Consider the following 24125-nt stretch of genomic DNA (forward strand, 5'->3'; position numbering starts at 1 on the left):
AAAAGTTGTTCATGGTAGAAAGAGGGAGAAGGCTGAGGTGGAATATCCAAGCCAGGAGCTCACCTTTGAACAGCAAATGCAGCCCAAGGAACGTATCATCTCAATCTCCAATTTTTGCTTTAGACTAAAGAGGCTCTGCAGAAGTACAACCGTGCCAAACACCATTTGTCCTGCACTGAAATGGAGGCAGAGGAGCTGGAGCAGAGGGCTCAGGAAACAGCCACCAAACTTGTGAAAGCATCTCAGCAGCTCAGGTACCCTGGGTGCTCCTGTGGGTTTGTGGCACACGGGGTGAGGACAAGGACTGGGATCTATCCAGTACCAAGGCACTGCTTTTGGAGGGGGAGAGCTGTTGAAATGTTAATATGAAAAGGCATAAATGCTCTTCTAGGTTATTACAGACAGATACGAGGGATTTGGAACAGTTTAAGAGGGAACAAGAAGGTATTTTGAAGGAAATCAACAAAATGGTGGCTGCAAGAGACTCTGAGTTGCAGTCATTAAACCAGAAGATAGAAATGCTCACTGAAAGGTGAGGACTTTCAATTTACCATGGACTGTGTTAAGTTAGACATGTCCTCCTCCAGTGAGTCACTTCCTAAGATAGTCCCACTTCTTCTGACTCCTGTTGTAATCCTCACTCTCAGTCTGCAGAAGCTCCAGGGAGACATCAGACTTGCAGAAGGTAACGAGGGCCAGCATCTCCAGATCATCAGAGAAGCAGAAAACCTTGTTCAGGGCAAGAAAACTGAACTGGAAACATTGAAAGATCAGGTGAGGCTTGGCCTAGGAACCCTGGGCTATCCATTTGGTTGGAATTGAACTTTTGTCTCACAATTATGATCCCAGTCTCTCTTTTTCACGTGGGTTTTTTTCATGTTTAGCTACACAAACACAAGCTTGCACTGATTCTTCTGTTAAATTCTCCACTGTAGATTTCTGCTCAGAAGCAAGAGCTCTTGTTCCTGGAGCAGCAGGTGACTCAAAGAACAGAAGAGCTCCATGGCCTTCAGGAGTGCATTTCCCAAAGGACAGGTGACCTCAAAGAAGCTCTTCGAGATGGAGAGACTGAAGCACATGAAAAACTTCGCCAAATAAGGGCAAGTTTCCCAAATGAGTTTTCAAATCATTGTAGCAAAAGACTTGAAGTACTACAAACCTTCCAAGAGGTTTCCACAAAATCAGTTTTGCTTTTTGTGCCCTCCCCAAACCCACTGAGAAACAGAACATGGATTTTATGGATTGGTGTGACTAAAACCTTGGTCCAGATTCACAAAGAACTCCCCAGTTCCAGTAATTCTTACAGAATTGGTCCCTTGAGAGCTAAGTTACATTAAATATAAATGTGTGAATGACTTCCTGTTGCTGGGGAGCAGCTGCTGGAGGAAATCAGTGTGATCAGTGTGTGTAAAACACAGCACAGCTGCCCCAGTCTGTCCCCATCCCCGTTTGCACAGAGAGGATTCTGTACTTCCCTGCTGAAATCAAAACCAAGTATCAGGGCTAATTATATTTTGTGGTTTATTTTCTTTTGTGAGGGCTTCTTGGCTGGTTTTGTTTTAAGGTCTGTTATTCTCTTGAATGACAATGTTGTGGTAAGATTTGGAGATCAAAATCTTTGCAGAATTACTACTCCAAATCATCAACAAACAAGACCTTAACTTAAATATTCTGTATTTTTGTTTGTTAAACCACAATATTGATGACAGACTGTTAAATAATTTTATACATATTTAGAACTTCAGTTTAAATGAAATATTAATTTAGAACTGCAAAGAATGGTATTCCTTGTAACACTGATACATTCTCACAGGAAATAAAAGTACTTCTGGGAGAGCTCAGTGCTGAGAAGAATGAACTGGATGTCCAGATGAATGAGAGAAGTGCACAGCTTTTGGTCCTAAAGAAGGATATTAGAAATGAGGAGGAAAATCTCCAGGGAATACTTGGGCAAATCAGCAAGCATAAGATGGGTATGTCCTGGGATTTACTGGGTTTTGTGCAGATTGGGAAGGAACACACAGAGCTCTTTAGTTCTCATCCTAATCCAATAACTGCTCTGTATTTCACCTCCTAGAACTGAAACATGTGCTGGAAACGCTGGAACTTGAGAAGAATGAGCTGGAAGGTTTGAAACTACAACATGAGCAGAAGGTGAATGAGCTGGAAAAGACCCAGGTGGCTGTTCTAGAGGTAAGAAATGCTTCTGTGGCTGATGAGAAACTGGGAGATCTGTGGTTCTCTGAAGCCTTGGGTAAGAGTCCTGATACTTTTAAATCAATCAGTTTCTAATCTGATTTCAGCTTATCACAGAAAAGTCTTAAGTCTGCCTAGGCCCTTTAAAATAATGGGATTTTTTGGTGCATGTGAGACAGAGGGAGCACAGAAACTCTTCTGTGGCTGTAGAATGATGGATGCTGGTTTTTAAGAGCTTCCAGAGTCTTTTTATCTGGATCCTGTGTCCTCACTTCCAAACAATGAGTGTGGAAGGGAGTTTAGCTGAGCTGGGGCATCTCTGGCATTAAAAAGGTCCCCAAGGAAGGTGACATTTCATTGTCACCTTCCTCCACTGAATGCACTCAAACTTCAACTCCACTGAAATCACTCTGACTGCAGCCGAGGGTGTCAATACTTGTTCTGCTTCTGGACCATAGAAACGTGCTGCTCACCATGCCTGTTTCTCCTAGGAAAAATTAAAACTGGAGAATGTTCAGAGGTTGTTCCAGTGTCAGCAAGGGGAGGTGGATTGGCAGGAGCAGCTCCTCAGGAAGGACCGTGAGGAGAACGAGGTCCTGGGCTCCCAGATGAGAGCTCTGCAGAGCAGCATCGAGGCTCTGGCCAGGGAGAAGGAGCAGCTGCAGGAGGACTCCAGGACTCTGGAGAAGAGGTTGTCACAAACCAAAAGGTGGGGGAATTTCTTTTTTTCATGCAGAGATCAAAAGGGATGGGGAAGTGTGTGAATGTCTGTGTGTGGTAATTAAAAATACAGCTCTGAGGTGCCCAGTGATATAGAATGGACATTTTCTTATGTTCTGTGGAGTTTTTGCTTTAAGCCTCTCTACAGCAGATTTAAAAAATATTCTGCAGTGGAGCTGATGAATCAGCAGCATTTGTTACATCCTGGCAATGCTAGGAGAAATGTTACAAAAAGTAAAGTGTTGCATCTTGGAACAGGACATTTGTCTTGCTCTGGCTGCTCCTGCCATCCCCTTGGGCTCAGAGGGTTTTACTGACATTTTTTCAGTCCTCACCAAGAATTTCCAACTAAACAAGAATGTGATTGACATTTTACAGAGACTTAACTGTTGCTGAAGACAGCAGCAGAACTGCACTGTCCAACATGGAAAAAGTGGAATTGGAAGTTAAGAACCTGCAGCAGGAGGTAGAGCTACTGAACAAGCAGAAGAAATCACTGAATGCAGAGATTGTTGCTGTGCAGGGGGATCTTCAAGGTAAAGATGAATTTCTGGGTGTAAGCAGTGATACACTTTAAGAGAAATTCTGTTAAAAGACACACTTGAGCTGAACTGTATGATATTAAACATTCAGCATGCTCACATGGGCAGAAAGAATTTAACATGGACATTTCATAAACTGTGTTTGTCTTATTCATTCTTTGCTCATGAAAAGAGAGAATTTCTGTGTATTGGTATTTCAAATTGCTGATTGAAAATTCTTGTCACCAAATACTTTTCTAGGGAAGAAGGAAGAATTGGAAAGACTGAAAGCAGAGCTGAATGACTCAAGGCAGCAGCTTCACCTTGTGGAACAGGTTGGTTTTAGTGAAACCCATCCTCATGGTCACTCTGGGAGGCTGTTGTTGCTCCTGACCTGTTTGTGAGGGCACAGCTCAACACCAGAGCCCTGCAGAGCTGAGCACAGGCATTGCTTTGTTGCCTTCTTCTTGCTGAGTGTGGAGAGGGTTTGTTGCTTCTTAGGAAGAAGATAATTTAAAAACAACCAACCAAGCAGCACCTTCTGGCTTTTTATCTGGTGTCTCCTTCTTCTAATTCACTTTGTGGCTGCTTTGAGTGGAAGGAGCCCTGAGTGTGCCAGGGCCAGCTCTGTTGTCTCAAACCCAAACCTTTGGGGCTGGTTCCTCTTCCCAGCTCCTCCTACCACAGGTTTTTATTTTCCATGGCAGGATTTGGAAAACAACTCCAGGCAGCAGGAGGAGCTGCTCAGAGAGCAGGCAGCCCTGAAGGAAGAGATCCAGGGGTATTTAAGGAAACGTAAGGAATGCCAGGAGAGGCACAGGAAGAGGCAGAACCACCTGCAGCAGCTCCAGAAAAAGATTGAGGAGAAGGAAACAGAACTCACCCAACAGGAAGCGGTAATGAGCGCCCTGAGCTGCCCCACTTCCTCCTGACCCTAAAAATAATTCAGGCCAAAAAGTCTGAGGTGTGAGTTTACAAATAATCACAAAAGCACAGATTGGTTTGGCCAAATTGGCTCAGGGTGGGTGAGGAGTTTCAGCAAAGTGTAACCCAAAAGAAAAAGTGAGGGAGCTGTTCTGAAAATGAGAGAGGCAAGAAAAATTGACAAACATTTTTTGTCAGTAGGGACTGTTAGACTGCAGTTCTTTCCAATTTATGCTGTTTTTACATCCCTCATGTCTCTTAGTGATGGTTTTTGTTCTCCCTGAGTTGTTGCTGGTTCATGCTCAGAGTGGGGGGGTTTCTGGCAGGTTCTACATCACCTCAAGCAAAACTCGGAGCGTGAAGGGAAAAAACTGGAAGAATGTGCAGCTAAAGTGAAGGATCAGAAAATCCTGTTGGAAAAGGAACTAACAGATCAACACAAGAAACTGGAGCAGGCAATAGCTAAAGTCAGGCTGGCAGAGGAGAACCTTGGGAAGCTGGAAAAGGAGGAGTCCCAGTGTGCAGCTCTTGAAGAAACCATCAGGAAAAGCAGTAAGAGTCATTGCACAAATGAGCTGCCACCATCTCTGGGGGCTGAGGATAATGGCACAACAAATATTTTTGTTCATCTTGTTTGGGTTCTTGGTGTTTGGAAAATATCTGCTGTGTATGAAGTGGGCCGAGATAAGTTCTGCTAATCAGGATTTTTTTTTTCAAATGTTCTTTACAGAACATCAGCTCTCAGAAAAAGAATTACAGTTACAACAAAAAGACAGAGAAATACAGTGTCTTCAGAAAGAACTGGATGTCTCCAAGTCTGAGCTAAAGCAACTTCAAGGTCAGATAGTGTCAGAGAGGAGAGAAGCAGAAAAACAAATCTTGAATCTGAGAGAAACACAGAAAATGCAAATAATGGAGCTTGAAAGCAAACTGCAAGTAAGTCCTTGCTGAGTTTGGGGGTTTGGGTTATTTCAAACAGCAGAATGATGGAACACCCATTTTTGTCATTGGAGAAACAAAGTAATGCAACAAGTTCCTGAGCAGACTGGGGGCAGCCCCCCTGTGGCATTCCCAGAGCTGCACAGCACCCGAGTTACTCCTGTTTCTGCCTCAAAGGGCTCCTGGGGTCTCTTAGCTCACGTTCTGTAGGGGGGGCTGCCAGTGAAAGGCATCTCCCTGCAGCTCCCCAGGAGCAGCAGCTTGTCTGACTTCTTCTAGTCCTTCAATAAACCCTTTATAAATTGTTGTGAAGCCCTTTAAAAACAGAGAAGAATGTTGTTGGCAATTGGAAATCATTTGGGAAGGCCCTGCAAGGTTGGAGTGTGGCAGGTTTAGGTTAAGGACTGGTGTTTGTAACCCAACTGTTTTGTGCTGCAGGCTAAAACCCAAGACCTGGAAGAGAGACAAAGGGAAATGCAGAGTGCAGCAACCTTGCTTAACCTGGAGGTTGAGAATGAGATTAGGATGGGGTTTGAATCTTCACACTCATCTTCTCCAGCCACCTTGGAAGATTTGGAAGTATCATTTGAAGGAAAGAGGAGCCTGCAGTGTGAGTGTGATAACTCAGAGACTGCTCCCTTCACTGCTGCTGACAGACAGCTCCTCTCCTTGGAAGAAAAGTTCAATATTTCCAGATTCTTCTTACTGGTAAAATGCTTTGGACAAGTAGCTGCTGCTGGTGCTGTGTTGGTCCCTCTGGCTGATTGTGCTTTTTTTTCCCCAAGGATGAGCAGTGGCGGGGAGAGGCACGCAGGGAGAAGCTGCAGCAGCATGAGGACAGGCTCAAGGTGCCACATCTGTGCCCCTCACATCCCTTGGGCCCCTTCTAAACTACCTGGGGGGGTGGGGATCCTCCTCCAGCTCAGGCAAATCCACTCTGTAATGACCAGAGAGAGGAGCTTTGGGTGGGAACAGTAAAAGCCTGGCTGTAGCAAGATGGGTAATTTTAATTGGCACTTAATTGGACGTTGGAGTATCCCAACAAGATTCTCTCATTTATATCATCCTGACAGAGGAGTTCAGCACCACCCATGATCAGTTAGAACATTGCCTCAAAACAGAGCTTAGTTAAAAATAACTCCCAAACCCACTGCCCCCTGCTTGTAGTGTGAGACAACCTTCCAGGCTTTAGGGCTGACTTTGCACAGTGTTGCAAATGCCCGGTGTGCCCAGCCCCGTGTCCCCAGCCCCGTGTGCCCACCCTGGTGTGACCCGGTGTGCCCATTCCCTGGTGTCCCCAGCCCCGTGTCCCCAGCCCCGTGTTAGGGCTGACTTTGCAGTGTTGCCCAGCCCCGTGTGCCCATCCCTAGTGTCCCCAGCCCCTGTGTGATGCTCCCCGTGTCCCCAGCTCCATGTGCCCATCCCTGGTGTCCTCAGCCCCGTGTCCCCAGCCCTGGTGTGACCCGGTGTCCCCACCCCGGTGTCCCCAGCCCCGTGTGACGCTCCCGGTGTCCCAGCCCCGTGTCCCCAGCCCGGTGTCCCAGCCCCGTGTCCCCAGCCCCGGTGTCCCCAGCCCCGTGTCCCCAGCCCCGTGTCCCCGGCTCCCGTGTCCCCAGCCCGGTGTCCCCAGCCCCGTGTGACGCTCCCGGTGTCCCAGCCCCGTGTCCCCAGCCCCGTGTGCCCACCCTGGTGTGACCCGGTGTGCCCATTCCCTGCTGTCCCCAGCCCTAGTGTCCCCAGCCCCGTGTCCCCGGCCCCCGTGTGATGCTCCCCGGTGTCCCCACCCTGGTGTCCCCGGCCCCCGTGTCCCTACCCCCGTGTCCCCAGCCCTAGTGTCCCCATCCCCGGTGTCCCAGCCCCGTGTGACGCTCCCCGGTGTCCCATCCCCGGTGTCCCCATCCCCGGTGTCCCAGCCCGGTGTCCCAGCCCCGTGTGACGCTCCCCGGTGTCCCAGCCCGGTGTCCCAGCCCCGTGTCCCCAGCCCGGTGTCCCCAGCCCCGTGTGACGCTCCCGGTGTCCCATCCCCGTGTCCCCAGCCCCGTGTGACGCTGCCGTGCGTTGCAGGCGCAGCTGCGGCGCTGCCTGGCCCAGCCCGGTGTCCCCAGCCCCGTGTGACGCCCCCGGTGTCCCACCCCGGTGTCCCAGCCCCGGTGTCCCCAGCCCCGTGTGGCGCTCCCGGTGTCCCAGCCCGGTGTCCCATCCCCGTGTCCCCAGCCCCGTGTGACGCTGCCGTGCGTTGCAGGCGCAGCTGCGGCGCTGCCTGGCCAAGCAGGCCGAGGTGCTGCTGCGGGGGAAGCGGCAGACGGCCGGGAGCCTGCACAGCCTCCAGCGCCAGCTGCAGGTGCTGGATGAGCTGGTCAGCAGCACTGCTTCGGATTCCTTCTTCCTGCCCAGCAGCCCCAGCCTGGGCTCTCTTCACAGCGTAACAAAAGCTCAGGTAACGTTCTGCTGCAGCCCAGGATTCTCATTTGGGGGGGTTAATGGTTCTTCTCTCACTGGAGGTGTTACAGCCTCTCCGAGGCTGGGCAGGGCTTTCTGAAGGTGGGGATCTCACCCTGCCCCTGCTCTGGCAGTAGCTGATGGCTTTGGAAGGGCTGGGCTTTCCTCACAGGGCTTTGGGGTTTTTACAGGTCCCCAGCAGCCCGGGCAGCGCGCTGGGATCGCCAGTGCTGCGTTCCAGCTCCCAGGGAGTCTCTCGGTGAAGGCCAGAGGTGAGATGTGCCTTCAGGCCAGTGCCACCCTCCCAGTGGCTGGAAGGCTGAGGGGCAGCTGTGGCTTCACAGACCACGCTGCCCCTCCCAGTGACAGCATTCCTGGGGCTGCTGTCTGCTCTGCTTTAGGTTTGTGTTGTGCAACACAAACCTAAAGTTTGGAGTCTGGGTGAGAGCTGCTGGAAGCTCTGCTGGGACACGGAGTTACTGCTGCAGAAGTTGTTGCCATCCCTGGTCTTTGAGGAACTTTCCTGGTTCTACTGTTCAGCCCCGTGGCCGAACCTCTGGGACAGCTGGTTCCACCCCAGCCTGGTACAAAAGTGTTCTTTTGTAACAGTTTAAGGTACAAAGGTTACTTGAAAAGTGGCTTCACTTTGAAAGCAAAGCCCAAAGCACATGCAAAGCTTGGACAGGGGCCCTCAGGTTCCAGCTCTGAAGAGTTCTCCTATCTCACTGGGTGAGCCCTTCTCGGTGAAGGCCAGAGGTGAGATGTGCCTTCAGGCCAGTGCCACCCTCCCAGTGGCTGGAAGGCTGAGGGGCAGCTGTGGCTTCACAGACCACGCTGCCCCTCCCAGTGACAGCATTCCTGGGGCTGCTGTCTGCTCTGGTTTAGGTTTGTGTTGTGCAACACGAACCTAAAGTTTGGAGTCTGGGTGAGAGCTGCTGGAAGCTCTGCTGGGACACGGAGTTACTGCTGCAGTTGTTGCCATCCCTGGTCTTTCAGGAACTTTCCTGGTTCTACTGTTCAGCCCCGTGGCCGAACCTCTGGGACAGCTGGTTCCACCCCAGCCTGGTACAAAAGTGTTCTTTTGTAACAGTTTAAGGTACAAAGGTTACTTGAAAAGTGGCTTCACTTTGAAAGCAAAGCCCAAAGCACATGCACAGCTTGGACAGGGGCCCTCAGGTGCCAGCTCTGAAGAGTTCTCCTACCTCACTGGGTGAGCCCTGTCTGAAAAGGCCTTTGCCACCACTCACAAACAGCTGCTGCAAGGCCTGCACTGTGAAGGTTTTGTACAATTAACAACAGGTTTTTATAGAAAAGTTGTTTTTTTAAAAAAAAAAATTAAACGTGTATTTAAACATGTCCAAACCAACTTCCTATTTAAATGTCCAGCTAGTGGCCAGTTTCCACTTTAAAGAAACCTTGTTACAAGGTCTGATCTGTTGCCAAGTGCATGGAGGCTTAAAATACAATTATTTTGGATACTTCCCTAAAATAAACTGTTGTGACTGATGCTTTTATCTGGGGGTGGTTGCAGATTCTTTTCCTTAAAGCTGTTCTCCAGGACACTGATACTGGCACTGGACAGTGACAAATGCTGGGGAATGTCTAACACTGGCATTTCTGTCCTTGTCCCTCTTCCCCTCCCCAGGCTTGGCTGCATCACTTGTCTGAACCAGGTGGATACAGACAATGGCTTAACAAAATTACAACCAGCTTATTCCCTAATTAGCAGAGGAGAAGCCACTTTGTAAATCCCTCAGGCAGCAGGACAAGACACAGGCCAGGGGCTGTGCAGGGATTGTCCCAGCCCTCCCCACCCTTCCCCAGGGATGGGCTTTGGCACCAGTCTCAGTCTGGCCCTTTCTCATCCTCTTTAAAGATAACATTTTTCTATGCAGCCATTGTCAGAGTTCACTGGGAACAAACACACCCAGCCCTGCTTCCCTTAGAGAGCAGCTCTGGAAACCACGGGCAGATTCCTCTGGGAAAGCCTGTGACGTTTGAACAAGGCCCAGGTGAAGCAGCTCTGGAAACCACTGGCAGATTCCTCTGGGAAAGTCTGACGTTTGAACAAGGCCCAGGTGAAGGCTGAGCACAGATCCCAGCACTCCAAGGAGCTCTCCCTCCTCACAGATCCCACCCTCAGCACAGAGGGCCAGAGCAAGTAACACACAGCAGGGAGGTTTATCTAGATACAGGTACTTTATTTACAAATATTTAGATTAATAGCATTGTTACATCAAATGAGGAGTACAGCAGTCCAAACAGATCCTTTCTGTGACAGAAACAATGAGACCTACTGTAACTTACTCTGGGAGTACAGGTATTGCACCTCAACAAGCTGTAGTCATTACAACACTGACTTCACATCAGCAGCAGGTCGTGGTCCCTGGGCAAGCCCTGGTGCAGCCTTGGGTTAAGCAGGATGCAGGAGCTGGAGATCTTGAACATACCCATCTACTGAGGAACAGGAGTTAAAAAAGGACTAACCAGACAAACAAAGGGACAGCACACGAGTTACCCAAATCCTATTGTCTGCACATTCCAGTTTTGGCTTTTATTTAACATTGACTGTACAATACTCTGGTACCACTGGTTACTTACAAGTCTGAACATTGTAGAGTTTTAGTGTCTAGAGAGGGATTTTCAGACTACTTTGTATTTGAAACGCTGCAGTAAGCCTGAAGTGGGACACTGGATTGTGGTTAAGCACTTACCCCCTTCCATTTCTAAACCTTGTGATGTTTTCCAAGTGAAGCTGCACAAGGAGCCACAGTAAAACCCCACATCAGTGCAGCAACACCCCCCAGCAGGGTCACCACGTGACACCCCCTCACACACAGGCCAGGCTGTGGCACCCCAGGAAGGATGTACTTGAAAGCTTGAAGCAAAACCCTTTAAAAAAAACCCCTCACACAGCACTGTTAAAAAATACAAGAGTAGTTAAAAATCCCTAGAGAGCACGTGTTGTTCCAACTGTCCAGTTCAGCCTCTGCCCAGTCCCAAAGTTACAGGTACAAAAGCGGGAGGTGTGCGAGAGCCCGGCCACGGCTGAAGCCCCAGAATGCCAAAGAGAAGCAGGCAGAGCACTGCTGAGTGCAGAGGGGAGCATTGCACAGTGCAGAATGAGAGCCACACCCCACTAGTGTTAATGTCTGTGTCCCCAGCACCGTGGGGACCCTGCAAGTGACGCCCAGCAGCTGCAGCCCCAGCTGGGCTGTGCTGCCACGGGGGCACAGAGAGCTCAGACTGTACAAACAGGGGGTTCTTACACACTGCTCTAATGCCAGGCATCATTTTCTTCATTAAAATCATATACACAGGATGTATTTAACTGTTAGCTCAGTTCCTTCAAATTTTATACATATTTACGTTCTGTTAACAAAGGTAAAGGATAAAAGTGGCAAAAGAATGACGTAAAGCTATTGAGCACAAGAATGAACAGATCGCTTCCCTGCGCCACCCCGACCCCAGCACATCCCACAGGGAATTCTTCCAACAAAAGCACATCATTACAGAGCCCCTCGCTACCATCAGAAGTCATTTCACAGCAAAAACTTATCCTTTACTACTGACAGCTCGAACAATTAGAGGTGGGGAAGAAAGGCCAAAGAACCATAAAATAAACCATACAAGACAAAGCCCTGCAAAAGTGTAAAATCAGGAGTCCAGCATCAGTGCTCAGTTTAAATTATGTATCGGTGACACTATCACAAGGACAATCAAGGAAAAAAAAACTTCTAGATTTACCATGCAGGAGAGGTTTTATTACTCTACTTGCCTTTGATAACCTGATTACATCTAAAGTTGTTTAGCAGTTTAGTACTGTGTTAAACTTGTCTCAGAGTTTTAATTAAACCCAGTAAGATGTACAGAAGATGGGGAAGCGGTCAAAAGCACCACTCCCTAGAGCCAGAGGTGAGGGGTCAGGTGAGGAGGAGCCAGGGAGGGGTCACTAGCAGCCACAGCCTTCTCTCTGGGGCTGGGGTTCGCTCGTTAGCCGCCCGCCCTGCGGGGCTGACGGTTTGTGCTGCACGCCCGACTCGGCCGCGTTCAGGTCCAGGCTCCCGTCTTGGATGTTCTGGTAGATTTTCTTGGCAGCCTCCAGGAAGGCGTCCTCCACGTTCTCTCCACTGCAAGAGAGCAGCAGGAGTTACTGGGGCTGCAGTGCTGCTTCCAGAGGGAGCTGGGCAGGCACTGTGCCCTCCTCCGTGCCCAAGAGCCCAGCCCCGGGACAGGGCACCACACCCCATCAGCCCATCAGGAGTAAGGAATGTGCCAAAGCACTGAGGAGCAAAAATAATCCAAGGCATCCAGCCCCGTGCACAGGACAGTTCTGACAGAGCCTTAAAGGGAGCCACTATGGATCAAAACCTCTTTTTGTCACAAAGTTCTGTTCTGACAAGGGCCAGTGGGAGCCACATCTCCTGGTGGCCCTGGGGATCCCCAGTGACACAGCCAGCCCCAAGCATGGCACAGCAATTCTTCAGTTACTGGAGGGGCTGGGCATTGCTACAGACCAAACTTGCAGCTCTGAACAGCCAGGGGAAGGAACCCTTTACACACTGAGCACATTCCACACTCAAATAAGGCCTGAAATCCAAATCAGTTCATTTGAATTCAACCAGTCTTTGGCTGAAATGCAGCCAGAGCTCTCAGTTCCAAGTTACTTTCAAGACACAGCAAACAGACCAATCTGAACATCACCACAGCCAAAAGTCACTTACGTTTTTGCACTTGCTTCAAGGAACAATAAACCTGTTCAGAGACAGAGGTTGAACAGTCAGTGCACAACACACCCCAGAGAGCCCAAAGTCAGACACACCACGACCTTCCCATTACATGCAAGACACTATTTTAGTACTAAACAAGCTTTTGTGACTATGTCAAGGCATCATCACAAGCTGATTTCTAGAACTACACACAGTTATCAGACTGCCTGAGGCACAGCAGGAGTTTGTACATACAATTCCATCACTCTGGAAGTGTAAGCTTGCAGCTATCAATGCTGAGGATTCACTTTAACATCACTATGTTGTAGGAAAGTACCAGCTCAAGAGAAAAAAAACACACCATTTTCTTCAGCAAATTGTTTGGCTTCTTCATATGTAACATCCCTCTGTGCTTCCAGGTCTGCTTTGTTTCCTATGAGGATTATCACCTGGGTCAGGAGAGAAAAAGTTACTCTGGGAAAAAGCTCAGGAGCCTTTTCACTGCCACCTTCATTATTAATGAGGCTTTTTAAAAAACCAAAGGGAAATATGCAGAGCAGATTATCTGCAGAAGCCATGCTCCTTCAGGAGAACTCTGCTCTAGCATTCCCCACGCTGGGAAAGCAAGAACAGCATCTCCAGCTGTCACTTTCCAAGGCTTTAGGGTGTTCTCATAACAGGTCCTAAAAAGCTGCTTTACTCATGAGTGCAGTACCTTGAGCCACTTCTTGTATTTGTTTAATAATCAGACAATCTTTAGTTTTCTCATCAGTTTGGTGCTAAAGTATTTTAGAGGCATTCAGGAGATGAGGTCCTAAAAAGCTGCTTTACTCATGAGAGCAGTACCTTGAGCCACTTCTCCTATTTGTTTAATCACCAATCTTTAGTTTTCTCATCAGTTTGGTGCTAAAGTATTTTAGAGGCATTCAGGAACAGGCTGAAGAACAACAGCTCTGTGGTATGGGCAGAGACCCAGAAGGATCTTCCTCCACAAAACCTGGTCAGCTCTTGCTGGAGATCCAATTTACACTCCAGCCTAAGGACAGCATTCCCCTCCTTACTGACACAAAGCAAGGAGGAGTAACACAATCAAGGCTGGTCCAGATTTCATCCCAATTTTGTCTCCAACTGTTTCAAACAGACCCTGAAAGGTGAGTGGCACAAGAAGACTTTTAGAGGAAGCCCTTTTGCTGCAGCAGGGAAGGGAATCCCTGCACTCTTGCAGAGACCACTGCAGTGCTTTGGCCTGAGCCTCCCACCACTTGCTCAGGGAGAAGCAATCTTGCCTTTAAGCTAAATGAAGTCCAACTTACAGTATTTGGATTGGTGAGGTTCCTTGCATCTGTCAGCCAGCTGCTTAAGTGATTATACGTACTTCTTCTGCAAAGAATCAAGAGAGGACACTTTTAGCCTTTTATAAAATATTTAGGTGCCAACAGCACAGTCAGCATCCAAACACAGCAACATCCACCATTCCTGCTGTTCTCCCCACCTCAAGACAGACAAAAGAGCAGCAGTGTGGACTCAGACCACAAATTCAAGTCAACTTTAAACCCTTGGAGCAGCTCTTACACTGCCACTGGAAAGCCAGATCCATTCCCACTGCTAGCACACAGCTCTGCACACAGACAAGGCTGCTGCTGTTTTCAACAGAACATGTGCAAGGGTTTCCTGTCAAATACCCTTACAGAACACAGTGCAGCAGAACAGCACTTCAGTAACAAACTGCAGAAGGTCATGTTTCACTCAAGGTTTACACAAACAGGAAATACACCTACATATGCAGGAGGAAACAAAGAGGTGCCTGAAGAACATCAAGAACATCCCCAGAGGAAGACGAGAGATGTGTGAAAGCAAAATTATTTCATGTTGCACCTGATGCACTGCTGCTTGAGCAGCATCTTTAGCTGTCTCTAGAGGAAGGCAGGATGGCTGCTGTGCAGTGCCAGGCTGCTGGGGGTGAGGCCCAGGCTCAGGCTGAGGCCAGGCTGTCCCCACAGCACGGGCAGCTGCCCACCCAGGGCAGCCCTGCCAGGTGAGCAGCTCTGCCAGTGCCTCCACAGCAGCAGCACCACGTGCTGAAGAGCAGATTCTAAGGGCAAAGCCAGTTCTTTACAACACTTCAACACAGGCAGTCACAGCCTGGAATGCAAACTCCTCAGGCTCATCAGCAGCCAGTTTTCCAAGAAAAGCCGCTCACGTCTTTCCCTGTGCCTCATCTGCAGCTCTTTAACCATAGGTAAGGTGTGGCAGGCATCACACAGCAGGATGCTGCTCATCCACACACACAGAGCCTCTGAGCCAAGGGGACAGACAGACAGACAGACAGGACTGGGCTGTGCACCATCCCCAGCTCAGCATCACACGCAGAGCCCTGCTGCCCTTACCTGGTGATGTCGTAGACCATGAGAGCTCCTGCTGCTCCTCTGTAGTAGCTTCGTGTGACAGCCCTGAATCTCTCTTGTCCTGCTGTATCCCAAATCTGTAGTTTAATTTTTTGGCCACTAACTTCGATTATTCTTGTGCCAAATTCAACACCAATTGTGTGGGGACAGTCTGCCATAACTGTCATGAAAAATAAGAGCAAAGATCAGATCTTCCTAGGACAAAATCTCCTTGTTGTAAAAATATTACTACCACAAGTTTTCAGTTATCTTTACCAGATTTTCAGTCTCTAAAAAAGCATTTTTACAGCTACAGTTCCAAAACTGCATCACTTAACCAGAAAGAAAATGCTCCATTTCCTGAGCTGCTGTTAGTTTTAAAAACAGTTGTAAAATTCCTTGCCTTCTCTGCTGCTCTTTGGCCACACATATCAGAAGGTACCAAGTCAGCTGATCCCAGTCTATCCTTGCAGAAGGTTAACTATTTTAATGCAGTAGGAAAAGATAATTTTTAGGGAATTACCAAGAAAGATGCAGTTAAAAAGTCTGTCACATCTTCAAAAACAAACACCCAAGTTGGGTCAGACAGGGCAATAGGATGACTGCCCAAGAAAATGCCAGCTTCATAAGCAGCTACAAACACACCAAATCAAATCCAAAAAGGCATTTTTCTAGTTCTGATAAACTCATGTCAATAAGCTCATCTTTGAGGAAGATCAAGAAAATAGAGACAGGATGAGGACCTACCCAGGCTGCCAGAGTCAGGGCAGTCTCACAGCAGAGGTGTTTGGCACGTTAAGTTTGGTTGTACTGCTTTGGTTTGGTGCTGACAGAACATTCTCCTCATGGACAATTTGACCATGTGCAAAATGGCTTTTAAATAGCTGGGTGATAGTGCATTTTCATTAAAAACAACAGTCAGCAGTTCCTATTTCTACTGGAAAACAAATATTTTAACTGCAGCTCCTACCCACTTGTTACCTCATCTCAAGCAGCACATGGTGATGCCTGTACTGAGAAATACCTCCAGACTTACTCACTGAGTGAGGTAACAGCTGCTGCAAACCCCAATGCAACACACACCAGCAGCAACTGAAGCTAACTCTTAATTAGTGATGATAAAACATGAGAAAATGTTTCAGCTGAGAGACTGCAGCAAGCCCTCAACACCATCACCCAGGGCAGGCCAAGTGTCCTGCAGGGCTGCTTAAGGCTGCAAACAAGGACTGAAAGCAAAATTATTCCTTTTTTTTTCCTTTTGAACTCCTTAACAGCACTAAAAACTTCAACTGCTTGTGATCAAGCTACACCAATATTGAAAACATGCAAAGCTCAGACAAGAAATTTCTTTGTCCGTATCAAAATCCACAGAAAATCTGTAAAATCAGATCCAGTCCTCCCAGTCCTCACAGGCAGCATTGGCTGGAGCAGGTTTTGCCATAACTCCATCAATATTTGTTTCTGCATCTGCTGAAGTCAAACCAGAAATGTGACCCGGTACAATCCAAACTCACAGAGTAAGACAGACAAACTGAGCTCATGCATGATGGAAACAGGCAGGGAAAAGGGATGGAAATGCCAGTTAGAATAAATATCGTGATCTGAAATACTCACACTTCTTTTCTGTGAATTGATGAAGCAAACAGGACTTTCCTACACCCATGTCCCCTGTTACAGAAAGAATAGTTAAATCATTGTTGCAACAAGCACATTTTCTTCCTCCCACACAACAAATGGTACAGAAACATTCATTTCTCAGGTCAGATGGGCAGTGTTCTATCCCTGGCTATATCCTTGAATTTATCAACTTGCCACTAAAGCTCTGGTTACAGGTACAGCTTGCAAGCAGGAGCACAACACTCAAGAAATAGTTAATGTGTATTACTGATTTTATAACGGTATTTCACAAGGTTATAAAAAGTACAGCTGAAGAAACTGAAATGTAAAATATACTTGGTGTTTGCTCCTGTCTTGTTGTGGTAAGAACATCAAAAAATACTGACAACCATCCAGAACATCTCAAGAAATTGCTTTATTTCCACTGATCCTCTTGCACAATGCCAAAAGTGAGACACAGCAAGATCTTTCAAGAACCAACTTTTCCAGAGGCTGAGGCTGTCAGCAGCCTGACTTACAAACCTGCAGATCATTTACACCTACACAAGATCATTAACAATTAAACAATTAACAGCAAGACCAGTTCTTCCAGGACAGCAATAAATGCAATCCCTCAGAGTCCCTGAGTAAGCAGCCAAGGAAGCTGCAGCTAAAAGCAACATTTAAACACAAGAATACAGCCTGCCAGAGGTTTATGAGCCTCATGCAATGGTGCCTTCACCTTAAATTCTAAAACCTTTGAGATTAATGATGCAAAATGCTCCAGTCAATGCTAAAGCTGCACAGAGTGTGGTGACCTGTGGGGACAGAGGTGGGACAAGCACAAACTGAGAGCAGCCTGGCACAGCCACGGGCTCCTCATGTACCCACACAGAACACAGACAGGTGTGAGCCCACTGGTACTTACCAATTATGATGTACTTAAAGATGTAGGAATAGTTGTAAGGTGCAGTTGCCATTGTGGCACTAAAATAAAAAACAGAACACATCAGAACTGATGTTCCCTCAAGGCGACCCAAATCATCCACTTTAGTCCACATAAACAAAAAAACCCTTCCTCTTCCTCTCTCCCCCAGCCACCCTCTCATTCACAGCTCAAATCTGTGCAGCTCCCCAGTGTCACTGAATTAGTGGCACAGCCAGCAAACTTCCCACACTGTTTGCTCTGAGCCCCTGTCAGTGAGGCCTCCAAGTAGAAACACACTCTGGGGTAGCACTGATAATCAATTTTATCCAGGACTTAAAGCTGGTGAAAAGCTCAGTCCCCCCTTGCTCTGCACAGTCACTGCCAGACCAGCACTCACCCACCAAAGAGCTGAGGTATCAACTGAGAATAAAACCTGACTCCAGCACAAACCCAGCAAGTTGGAACTATTACCTCACACTTCTGAGACTTGCAACAGCAACAAAGGAAGCAGTGCAGCTTGCAGCAAAAGCTAAGATTTAAAAGAATGCTGTAGTAGCCTTAACTGGGGCCTGGGGTGCTGCTTGTCCATGTTGGAAAAGCGCTGCAAGCCACAAATCAGATGTTCAGGAAGTTGGTTAACATCTCTGTGGCTTTGTCAGCACAGCAGAGCTACAGCAAGGCTGTTGAGCAGTTTCTCTTTTTTAAAAGGCAGTCAAAACACTTCTGACATTCCAGAATTTTCCTAAATGTTGAGGGAATTATAACTGGCTTTGGCTGTTTAAATCTGCAAGGAGTAAAAGCTGACTTGCTAACTAACACATGAGTTAGCCAGGATTACACATCTGTAAGGGCCAGATGTTGCCAGGTAACAATAAAGATGGGAAATGCCTGCTTTTGTCCCAGGTTTTAAGTTAAACTGGATCCACTGATCATGTAAGCCAGTGGAAAATTTCTAGCAGGAATTCAGCACTTCCCTTGCTGCTCCTGCAGGGCAGCCAGCCAGCCATTACAAACACATGGTACTCCTTACAAGGAACACTGCTGGAGCCTAGAAAGATTTTCATTAGGTCATGTGTCATTCACATGACAAATGAAACCAATACTGGAAAGAAATACACAGGAAAGCTTCCAGGCCTGAGACTTTCTCAGAAGCAAAGCACTGTTCCTTGCACCACAATTAATCCCTCTCAGCAAACTGCAGTTGGAAGAAAGATGAACAAATCTCATTCCCAGCACAGAGCCAGCAGCCTCTGCTTCCCAGCACTGAGATTTGAGGCAAACATGCTTATCTAGACCTGGGAGGGGAACAACTCCCAGAGCAGCTAAGAAGGGTTTACTGAGTGCCAGGCACTGCTCTGCACCTCGTCTTCCCTCCACGCCTGGCTCAGGAGATGGAAACACTTCTGTCCCAAGCAGAACACACAGCACCTCTGCTAAGTCCTACAGAGACACACACTGTTCTACTGAACCAGTTTATTCCAAGATAGGGGATAAACTGACAATTTTGGGCACTAATTCACCAAGCAAGCCAGCAGCTTTACTGCCTTATTTCCTAGAAGATTCCAGAGTTACAGTACCAGCTTCAACACGTGCATGGGTTATTTTCAACAGCAGTAAATAAAGACAAGTCACTGCTCCATGCTGAGTTCCAAATGAATGTGTCACTGTGGAAACATCCAGTCCTTCAAGTTTCCTGAACATCTTCACACATGATGTTCTTTTTCTTCTCCAGCATGTCCCAGCACAGTAAGCTGGGCACACAAAGCACAGGTTCCTGCAGGACCCTCCACCTGGCACCTCCTTGGTGGGCAGGGCAGGAGCAGCATGCTCACAGCTCAGCTCCACTGATGGCACACAGGGCCAAACTGGGGGTCCCTCAGGTACAAAAGAAAGCTTCAACAAGCTGATTTATACATGCAAGTACTTCAGGAGGAGAGCAGGAAGTGCCCCCAAAAAACAACTGGGTGTTACAGCCTCGAGACACCAAGAGCACCAGTATGCAGCAAAGATCTCCTGTGCATTCTGAAATATCCAGGAACTGATGCTGTTAACAACCCAACCAGCAGCATGAAGTCCAAGACAGGGAGCCAACCACCTGTGTGGCTATGGAATCCTCAGAAGCCTCTGTGCCCTCTCTTCTCCCCAAGACCAGGAGGCCAAGGAGTGCCAAGCACTCCCAAGCACAGGGAAGTTTCATGTTTCTGAGCACATGACTTTAGGATGTCACTGTGGGGTAAACAATGTTGTGCTGCTGTCCTGTTCCAACCAGGAGGGAATGCATCCTGCAATCCAAGCCTGGAAAGTGAGGAGATTTTTTTAAAGCATGGACAAACCAGGAATTGAGTGCAGTCTCTGTCATAAACTGAATTTGAAGCAAATCTCAACTAGATCTTCATTGCTAAAAATACAGCTCTGCTTGTCAGGCTGTTTCTGCTTGCTGAGATATGTCCATTTTCATTATGTCCTCTAAGTAAAAAAAATTTAACTATGCTGTTTCAATACAAAAAACTACTGGTATAACATTTATTTCAAGGGTCACATTACAGAAAATATTCTGAAATACTCTAAACCATTAGTAAAGGTCAGGAATATTTTCTGGAGAACAGATTATTCCTTTAAATAAAAAATAAAATAAAATAAAAACAAATAACAAACTTTTAAACACTCAAATTCCAATAAGGATTAGCAGGAATTCAAACTGTACTCAGATCTTGGAATAAAAGTGATATTCTACAAGGACTCTGTGCTGAAGGAGGAAAAAAAAATGCAACCAACTAAACACAGAAAGCCTGCTGAGAATTCAGCCTTGGAAAACTGACCACCTCAGCAGTTACTGCAGACGAAAGAAGGAAGTCCAGACAAGAACAGGGCACAGGAGGGGTCAGTAAATTCTAAACTATCAGCTACATGTCAATGCAAGGGGTTGATGCCTTCAGAGGGTCTGCAGAACTGGAGTTCTGCCTCCACCCTCTCTGCTCCAGACCTGTGAATCTCAATAATCCCAACGGGGGGATGGGGCTTTCCTCTTGGGAGAGCAAGAACTGCAGGGCTGAGAAAGCTGCACATAAATATCCACAGCTCAGCCTGGGCCACTGCTGGCACTGTGACATCAAAGTTAACCAGCCGTGAGTTTGCTGTTAACAGAAAGCAGAAGTTTAGTCTGGGAGCTTGGCCTACCTGCCATCCTTCTTCTGGGCAAGGCTGCCAGCTCAGTGCTGGCTCCCTTCTCCCAGGTAAGGCTGCCCTGGAGCCCAGAGCACGACTGCAGGATGGCCACTGGCCACAGCATCTCACTCAGCACAGATTTATGCTCATTTCAAAGCCTATACAATTCATTTCTGTATCACATTACGACTGGAAATTTTGCAGTGAGCAGGGTCACCAAATCTATTTCCCATATATCAACTTCTTCTTAGAGGCTTTTTTTTTTAGAACGTTAAAGATGACTTAATGAGACACCAGTACATCTACATCTCCTCCTCTAATCAACAAGCACCACAGAGATATTCAGAAATCTCACTGCAGCCTTATTTCAAGTATCAGCTACATCTGTACTTCCTGAGATAAGATTGTTCTGGGCACACTGCTGTAACGTTCTTTATCACAGTAACATAACTGTAAATATCAGATTCATACCAGCCTTTGTGAGACCTGTGCAGTTCCTTCCAGTTCAAGGACACAGTTTTAACTCTTCCCTGGGTATCATTTGCATTAAGAAATTCAGTATCTTTATGCTCAACAAGATGTGTTATGAAAGGAGACCAGAAGCTGCATGCAGAGGGTTTATTAGACACTGCTGTGGTGATGGTCCATGTGCAGGGATGAGAGCTGGGGAAAAATCCACCACCTTCAGCACTGCCCAGCTGTGGCTGGTTCCCTGCAAAGCACAGCACTCTGCCCCCAGGGAACCACTGGGTAGCAAAAGGGATTTTGTGTGGCAGCCAGGTGTCCTGTGCATCATTCTCCAAGGGTGTGCAGCAGGAAAAGCTCTCACAGTTGAAGCTGCAGATTACCTGGATGTTCATTAACAGACAACAATAAGATTGATAAGGGGGAGGAGCTGGAGAGGGGTAGAATTGTTTCATTTTGTAATTGCACTTTTCCCCTGATAAGGACTTTTGTCAAGCATGCAGAACAATGTGGTTCAACTGGTACCTCACTGCAGCAGGCTACTAGAAACTTCAGTTATGGTCACCTGTCAGATCACAGCAACTGAAGGTAATAACAGTTCTGTTATCAAGTCATTCACCCAAGCACTGAATTCCCACAGGTCTGCTGTCCACAGCAAGCTAGGAGGTCTGCTACAATTAAATTCCACTGTGCTTCTCTGGCTTTCACACACCAAGGACATTCAGGTCTTCCTGAACCACATCAGCACCTCAGCCCTCTTTCAGATGATGCTCTGCAGCCACCCTGCTCTGTTTATTTCTTCACTTTTGCAGGCTTGGCTTTACAAAGCCCTGCTGATCCCTGAGGAGCCTCAGAGCCTGCTGCCCTTCACACCTGTGTGACAACATCACTTGTTGCTGGCCAGTTCCTTACTCATCCCTCAGCTCCTCCAGGCATCCTCCCCTGCTCCCCCATTTGGATCTCACCAGAGCATCCAATGAGCACAATTCAGCAAATCTGGCTGAGGTGATCTGCTCACCCAGCAGCCTCTGGCAGCTGCTGTCCAGGATCACCTGGCATTTCCTTACCATTCCCAGCCCTGGTTACTCCTTCCCTGAGAGCACAGGAGGCCTGCAGGCTCTGGGCTCAGGCTGCAGCCCTGCAGAGCCCTTTCCAGGCTGTTCTTGAAGAAATGCATTTGATATGTTCCCTAATCCTGTCAAACACCTCAACCCAGCCTGAGGCTTAGGAGGTTTTTCTAAAGGCTTCACAGGCCTTCACTTCCCCTTCCTCCAGAACTTCGTTTTTCTTTTTAAATCAAAGCTACATAACACACTGCCTTCACTTTCTGACTTTCCTCACCACTCTCCAGTCACACCCACCTTGTCCTGGTTATCCTTCTACTGCTTTCACATCCTGCTTCATTAAGTTACTCCATTTTGCTTCCTAAACTTCCTGCATTTATATGTGCACACCTCAATTGTCCCTAACCACACCCCAGCAGCAGAGCTGAACTAATCACTGCCTACCTGTGCTCATCAGCCCCAGCACCTTCTGCCACGGCCCTCCCTCAGCCCCCCTGCATCCCCTGTGTCTCCTCACTTCTACAGGACACTCCAACCTGTTGTGTGCCTGTTCACAGCAGGAGAACCAAGATCCAGAGATATCAGCTAAGTTTGGGACAGAATATACAAAACCAGCAGAGTTTTCTGTCATTCCAACAAATGAGACCACTCTGGAGTCCCCACCTAGGAAAACACAAGTCACAGACGTTTTTAGGTAAATATTAACTAAGATCTATGTCCTGCTTCAGGAAGACCCAGCAAAATGAGACTCAATCTAAGCAGGTTTCATTCGATGCCCAGGAGTGAGCAGGTAATTTTAAAGCATGATTTACATTTTACATCCCAGTACCTCCAGTAGAACAGGTTTGTTTCCAAACTGCTGTCCTTCACAAGAACTCCTCATGTTTTTTGTTACCCACAACATGGAAAAGAGGAACTTCTTCCTTCCACTCAGACTTACGACATTTTCAAATCCCTACAGGAAGCTAGCAAATTCCTTTATAAACCATATTAAATTGTGACATTTAGTAATTGAATTCCCCGAGGTTTTTTCTTCCCATCAGCAAGTACTGCCCAAGCAAGAGGGCCCCTGAGTCCAAACCATGACAGGAATCAATCCCAGGCAATCCATTCCACAGGATAACATCTGTAAGAGATGTGGTGGCTTGGGCTTTGATATGCTTTAGGATACAGCCAACCTGAGTGACTCCTGTTCACTAAGGGGCTCTGTCACCTCTGAAAAACATCCCAAAACAGATCTATCAAAGCAAAAGCCACAGCGAGCAACCTCCTTTAGTGCAAGGAGAATTCAGCACAACTCCAATTCAGGACAAAGCTACCAAGAGATGTTGTAGAGGTTTAGTGTGCTGCAAACAGGCAATAAACAATTCAGAGAATAAACAATTCGCTCTGTTTAGTCTAAAAAAGCCCTGACAAAAAACCCAGTCTAGAATACTTTCGCTGCTTTCTCAGATAGGAAGTGGCTTTTCCCTCAACCCTCAAAGTTATTTTTCTGTCAAAGTTCACGACGGCACAGGCCAATACAACAAAAGTAGAGATAACGCTGCACATCGGCCACATATACGGCACAACACACACATACACACCCTACGTGCGACTGCAACAGCTCGTAAGGGGGAGACACAGAAACACACACATAAAAATACCGCCCGTGGCCGGGCGCTTGCCGGCGGCGTTGCCCACCGCGCCGTGAGGGGAGCAGCGGGAGGCGGCGGCGGCACCGAGCAGGGCGGCCTAGCCCTGCCCGCGGCCTCACCCCGCGGCGCTGCCGGCCCGCCGTACCTGTGCTGGGGGCTCGGGGAGCTGTGCAGCGCGGCTGTGCGGGCGGTGCCCGGTGCCCCGCGGGCGCTGTGGCGTGGCTCGGCTCGCTCCGGGCTCGCTCCGCTGCCTCAGACGCGGCTCCGCTGCGCCCCCATCACCCCCGCAGCCAAGATGGCGGCGCCCCTCGCACGGGGTTTCCCCTCCCACTCTCGACGGGCGCCGGGGCCGCACAAAGAGTGGGCGCGAGGGCGCCGCGCCGCAGCCAATCACGGCGGCCGCTGCCCGGCGAGGCCCCGCCCACCCCGCCGGCGCGA

At 48.0% G+C, this 24125-nt stretch overlaps 2 protein-coding genes across 12 annotated transcripts in view; one reads left to right on the plus strand and one right to left on the minus strand.

Moving 5' to 3' along the window:
• CNTRL (centriolin) overlaps positions 1 to 9251 on the plus strand; it is a 28440-nt gene extending 19189 nt beyond the window's left edge. For 5 of the 11 annotated variants that reach the window (XM_039730742.1, XM_039730750.1, XM_039730744.1 and 2 more), the window contains 16 exons: positions 124 to 254; positions 392 to 532; positions 648 to 774; positions 936 to 1100; positions 1814 to 1973; positions 2078 to 2193; positions 2688 to 2905; positions 3295 to 3452; positions 3699 to 3772; positions 4145 to 4333; positions 4688 to 4913; positions 5092 to 5297; positions 5739 to 6008; positions 6086 to 6148; positions 7543 to 7737; positions 7931 to 8427. In XM_039730742.1, the coding sequence (XP_039586676.1) occupies positions 124 to 254; positions 392 to 532; positions 648 to 774; positions 936 to 1100; positions 1814 to 1973; positions 2078 to 2193; positions 2688 to 2905; positions 3295 to 3452; positions 3699 to 3772; positions 4145 to 4333; positions 4688 to 4913; positions 5092 to 5297; positions 5739 to 6008; positions 6086 to 6148; positions 7543 to 7737; positions 7931 to 8002 (2511 nt within the window). In that variant the 3' untranslated portion in view covers positions 8003 to 8427. Of the gene's footprint in view, positions 1 to 123; positions 255 to 391; positions 533 to 647; positions 775 to 935; positions 1101 to 1813; positions 1974 to 2077; positions 2194 to 2687; positions 2906 to 3294; positions 3453 to 3698; positions 3773 to 4144; positions 4334 to 4687; positions 4914 to 5091; positions 5298 to 5738; positions 6009 to 6085; positions 6149 to 7542; positions 7738 to 7930; positions 8428 to 8488 lie in introns of those variants that run through there. The other 6 variants (XM_039730752.1, XM_039730746.1, XM_039730749.1 and 3 more) reach the window with 5 other exon arrangements.
• Positions 9252 to 11477: 2226 nt separating this feature from the next.
• Positions 11478 to 24032, minus strand: RAB14 (RAB14, member RAS oncogene family). Its single transcript, XM_039730647.1, has 8 exons — positions 23833 to 24032; positions 17357 to 17415; positions 16447 to 16500; positions 14836 to 15013; positions 13762 to 13828; positions 12810 to 12897; positions 12464 to 12494; positions 11478 to 11869 (listed from the first exon to the last, which is right to left on the minus strand). The coding sequence occupies exons 2-8, from the start codon at positions 17406 to 17408 to the stop codon at positions 11692 to 11694; spliced, it is 648 nt and encodes a 215-aa protein (XP_039586581.1). The 5' UTR covers positions 17409 to 17415; positions 23833 to 24032; the 3' UTR covers positions 11478 to 11691.
• Between the last annotated feature and the right edge of the window lie 93 nt (positions 24033 to 24125).

Source organism: Passer montanus, unplaced genomic scaffold (genome assembly GCF_014805655.1).
Source record: "Passer montanus isolate IOZ18808 unplaced genomic scaffold, ASM1480565v1 scaffold73, whole genome shotgun sequence".
Classification (NCBI taxonomy): Eukaryota; Metazoa; Chordata; class Aves; order Passeriformes; family Passeridae; genus Passer; species Passer montanus.

Bases quoted from the DNA above. Each gene is read 5' to 3' on its own strand.
- RAB14 (XM_039730647.1), bottom strand. From the start codon at position 17,408: ATGGCAACTGCACCTTACAACTATTCCTACATCTTTAAGTACATCATA. The intron at 13,829-14,835 runs GTAAGGGCAGCA...GATTCTTTGCAG, and splicing joins ATGGTCTACGACATCACCAG to AAGAAGTACGTATAATCACT. The intron at 12,898-13,761 runs GTAAGTTGGACT...CTCCTGACCCAG, and splicing joins ACCTCACCAATCCAAATACT to GTGATAATCCTCATAGGAAA.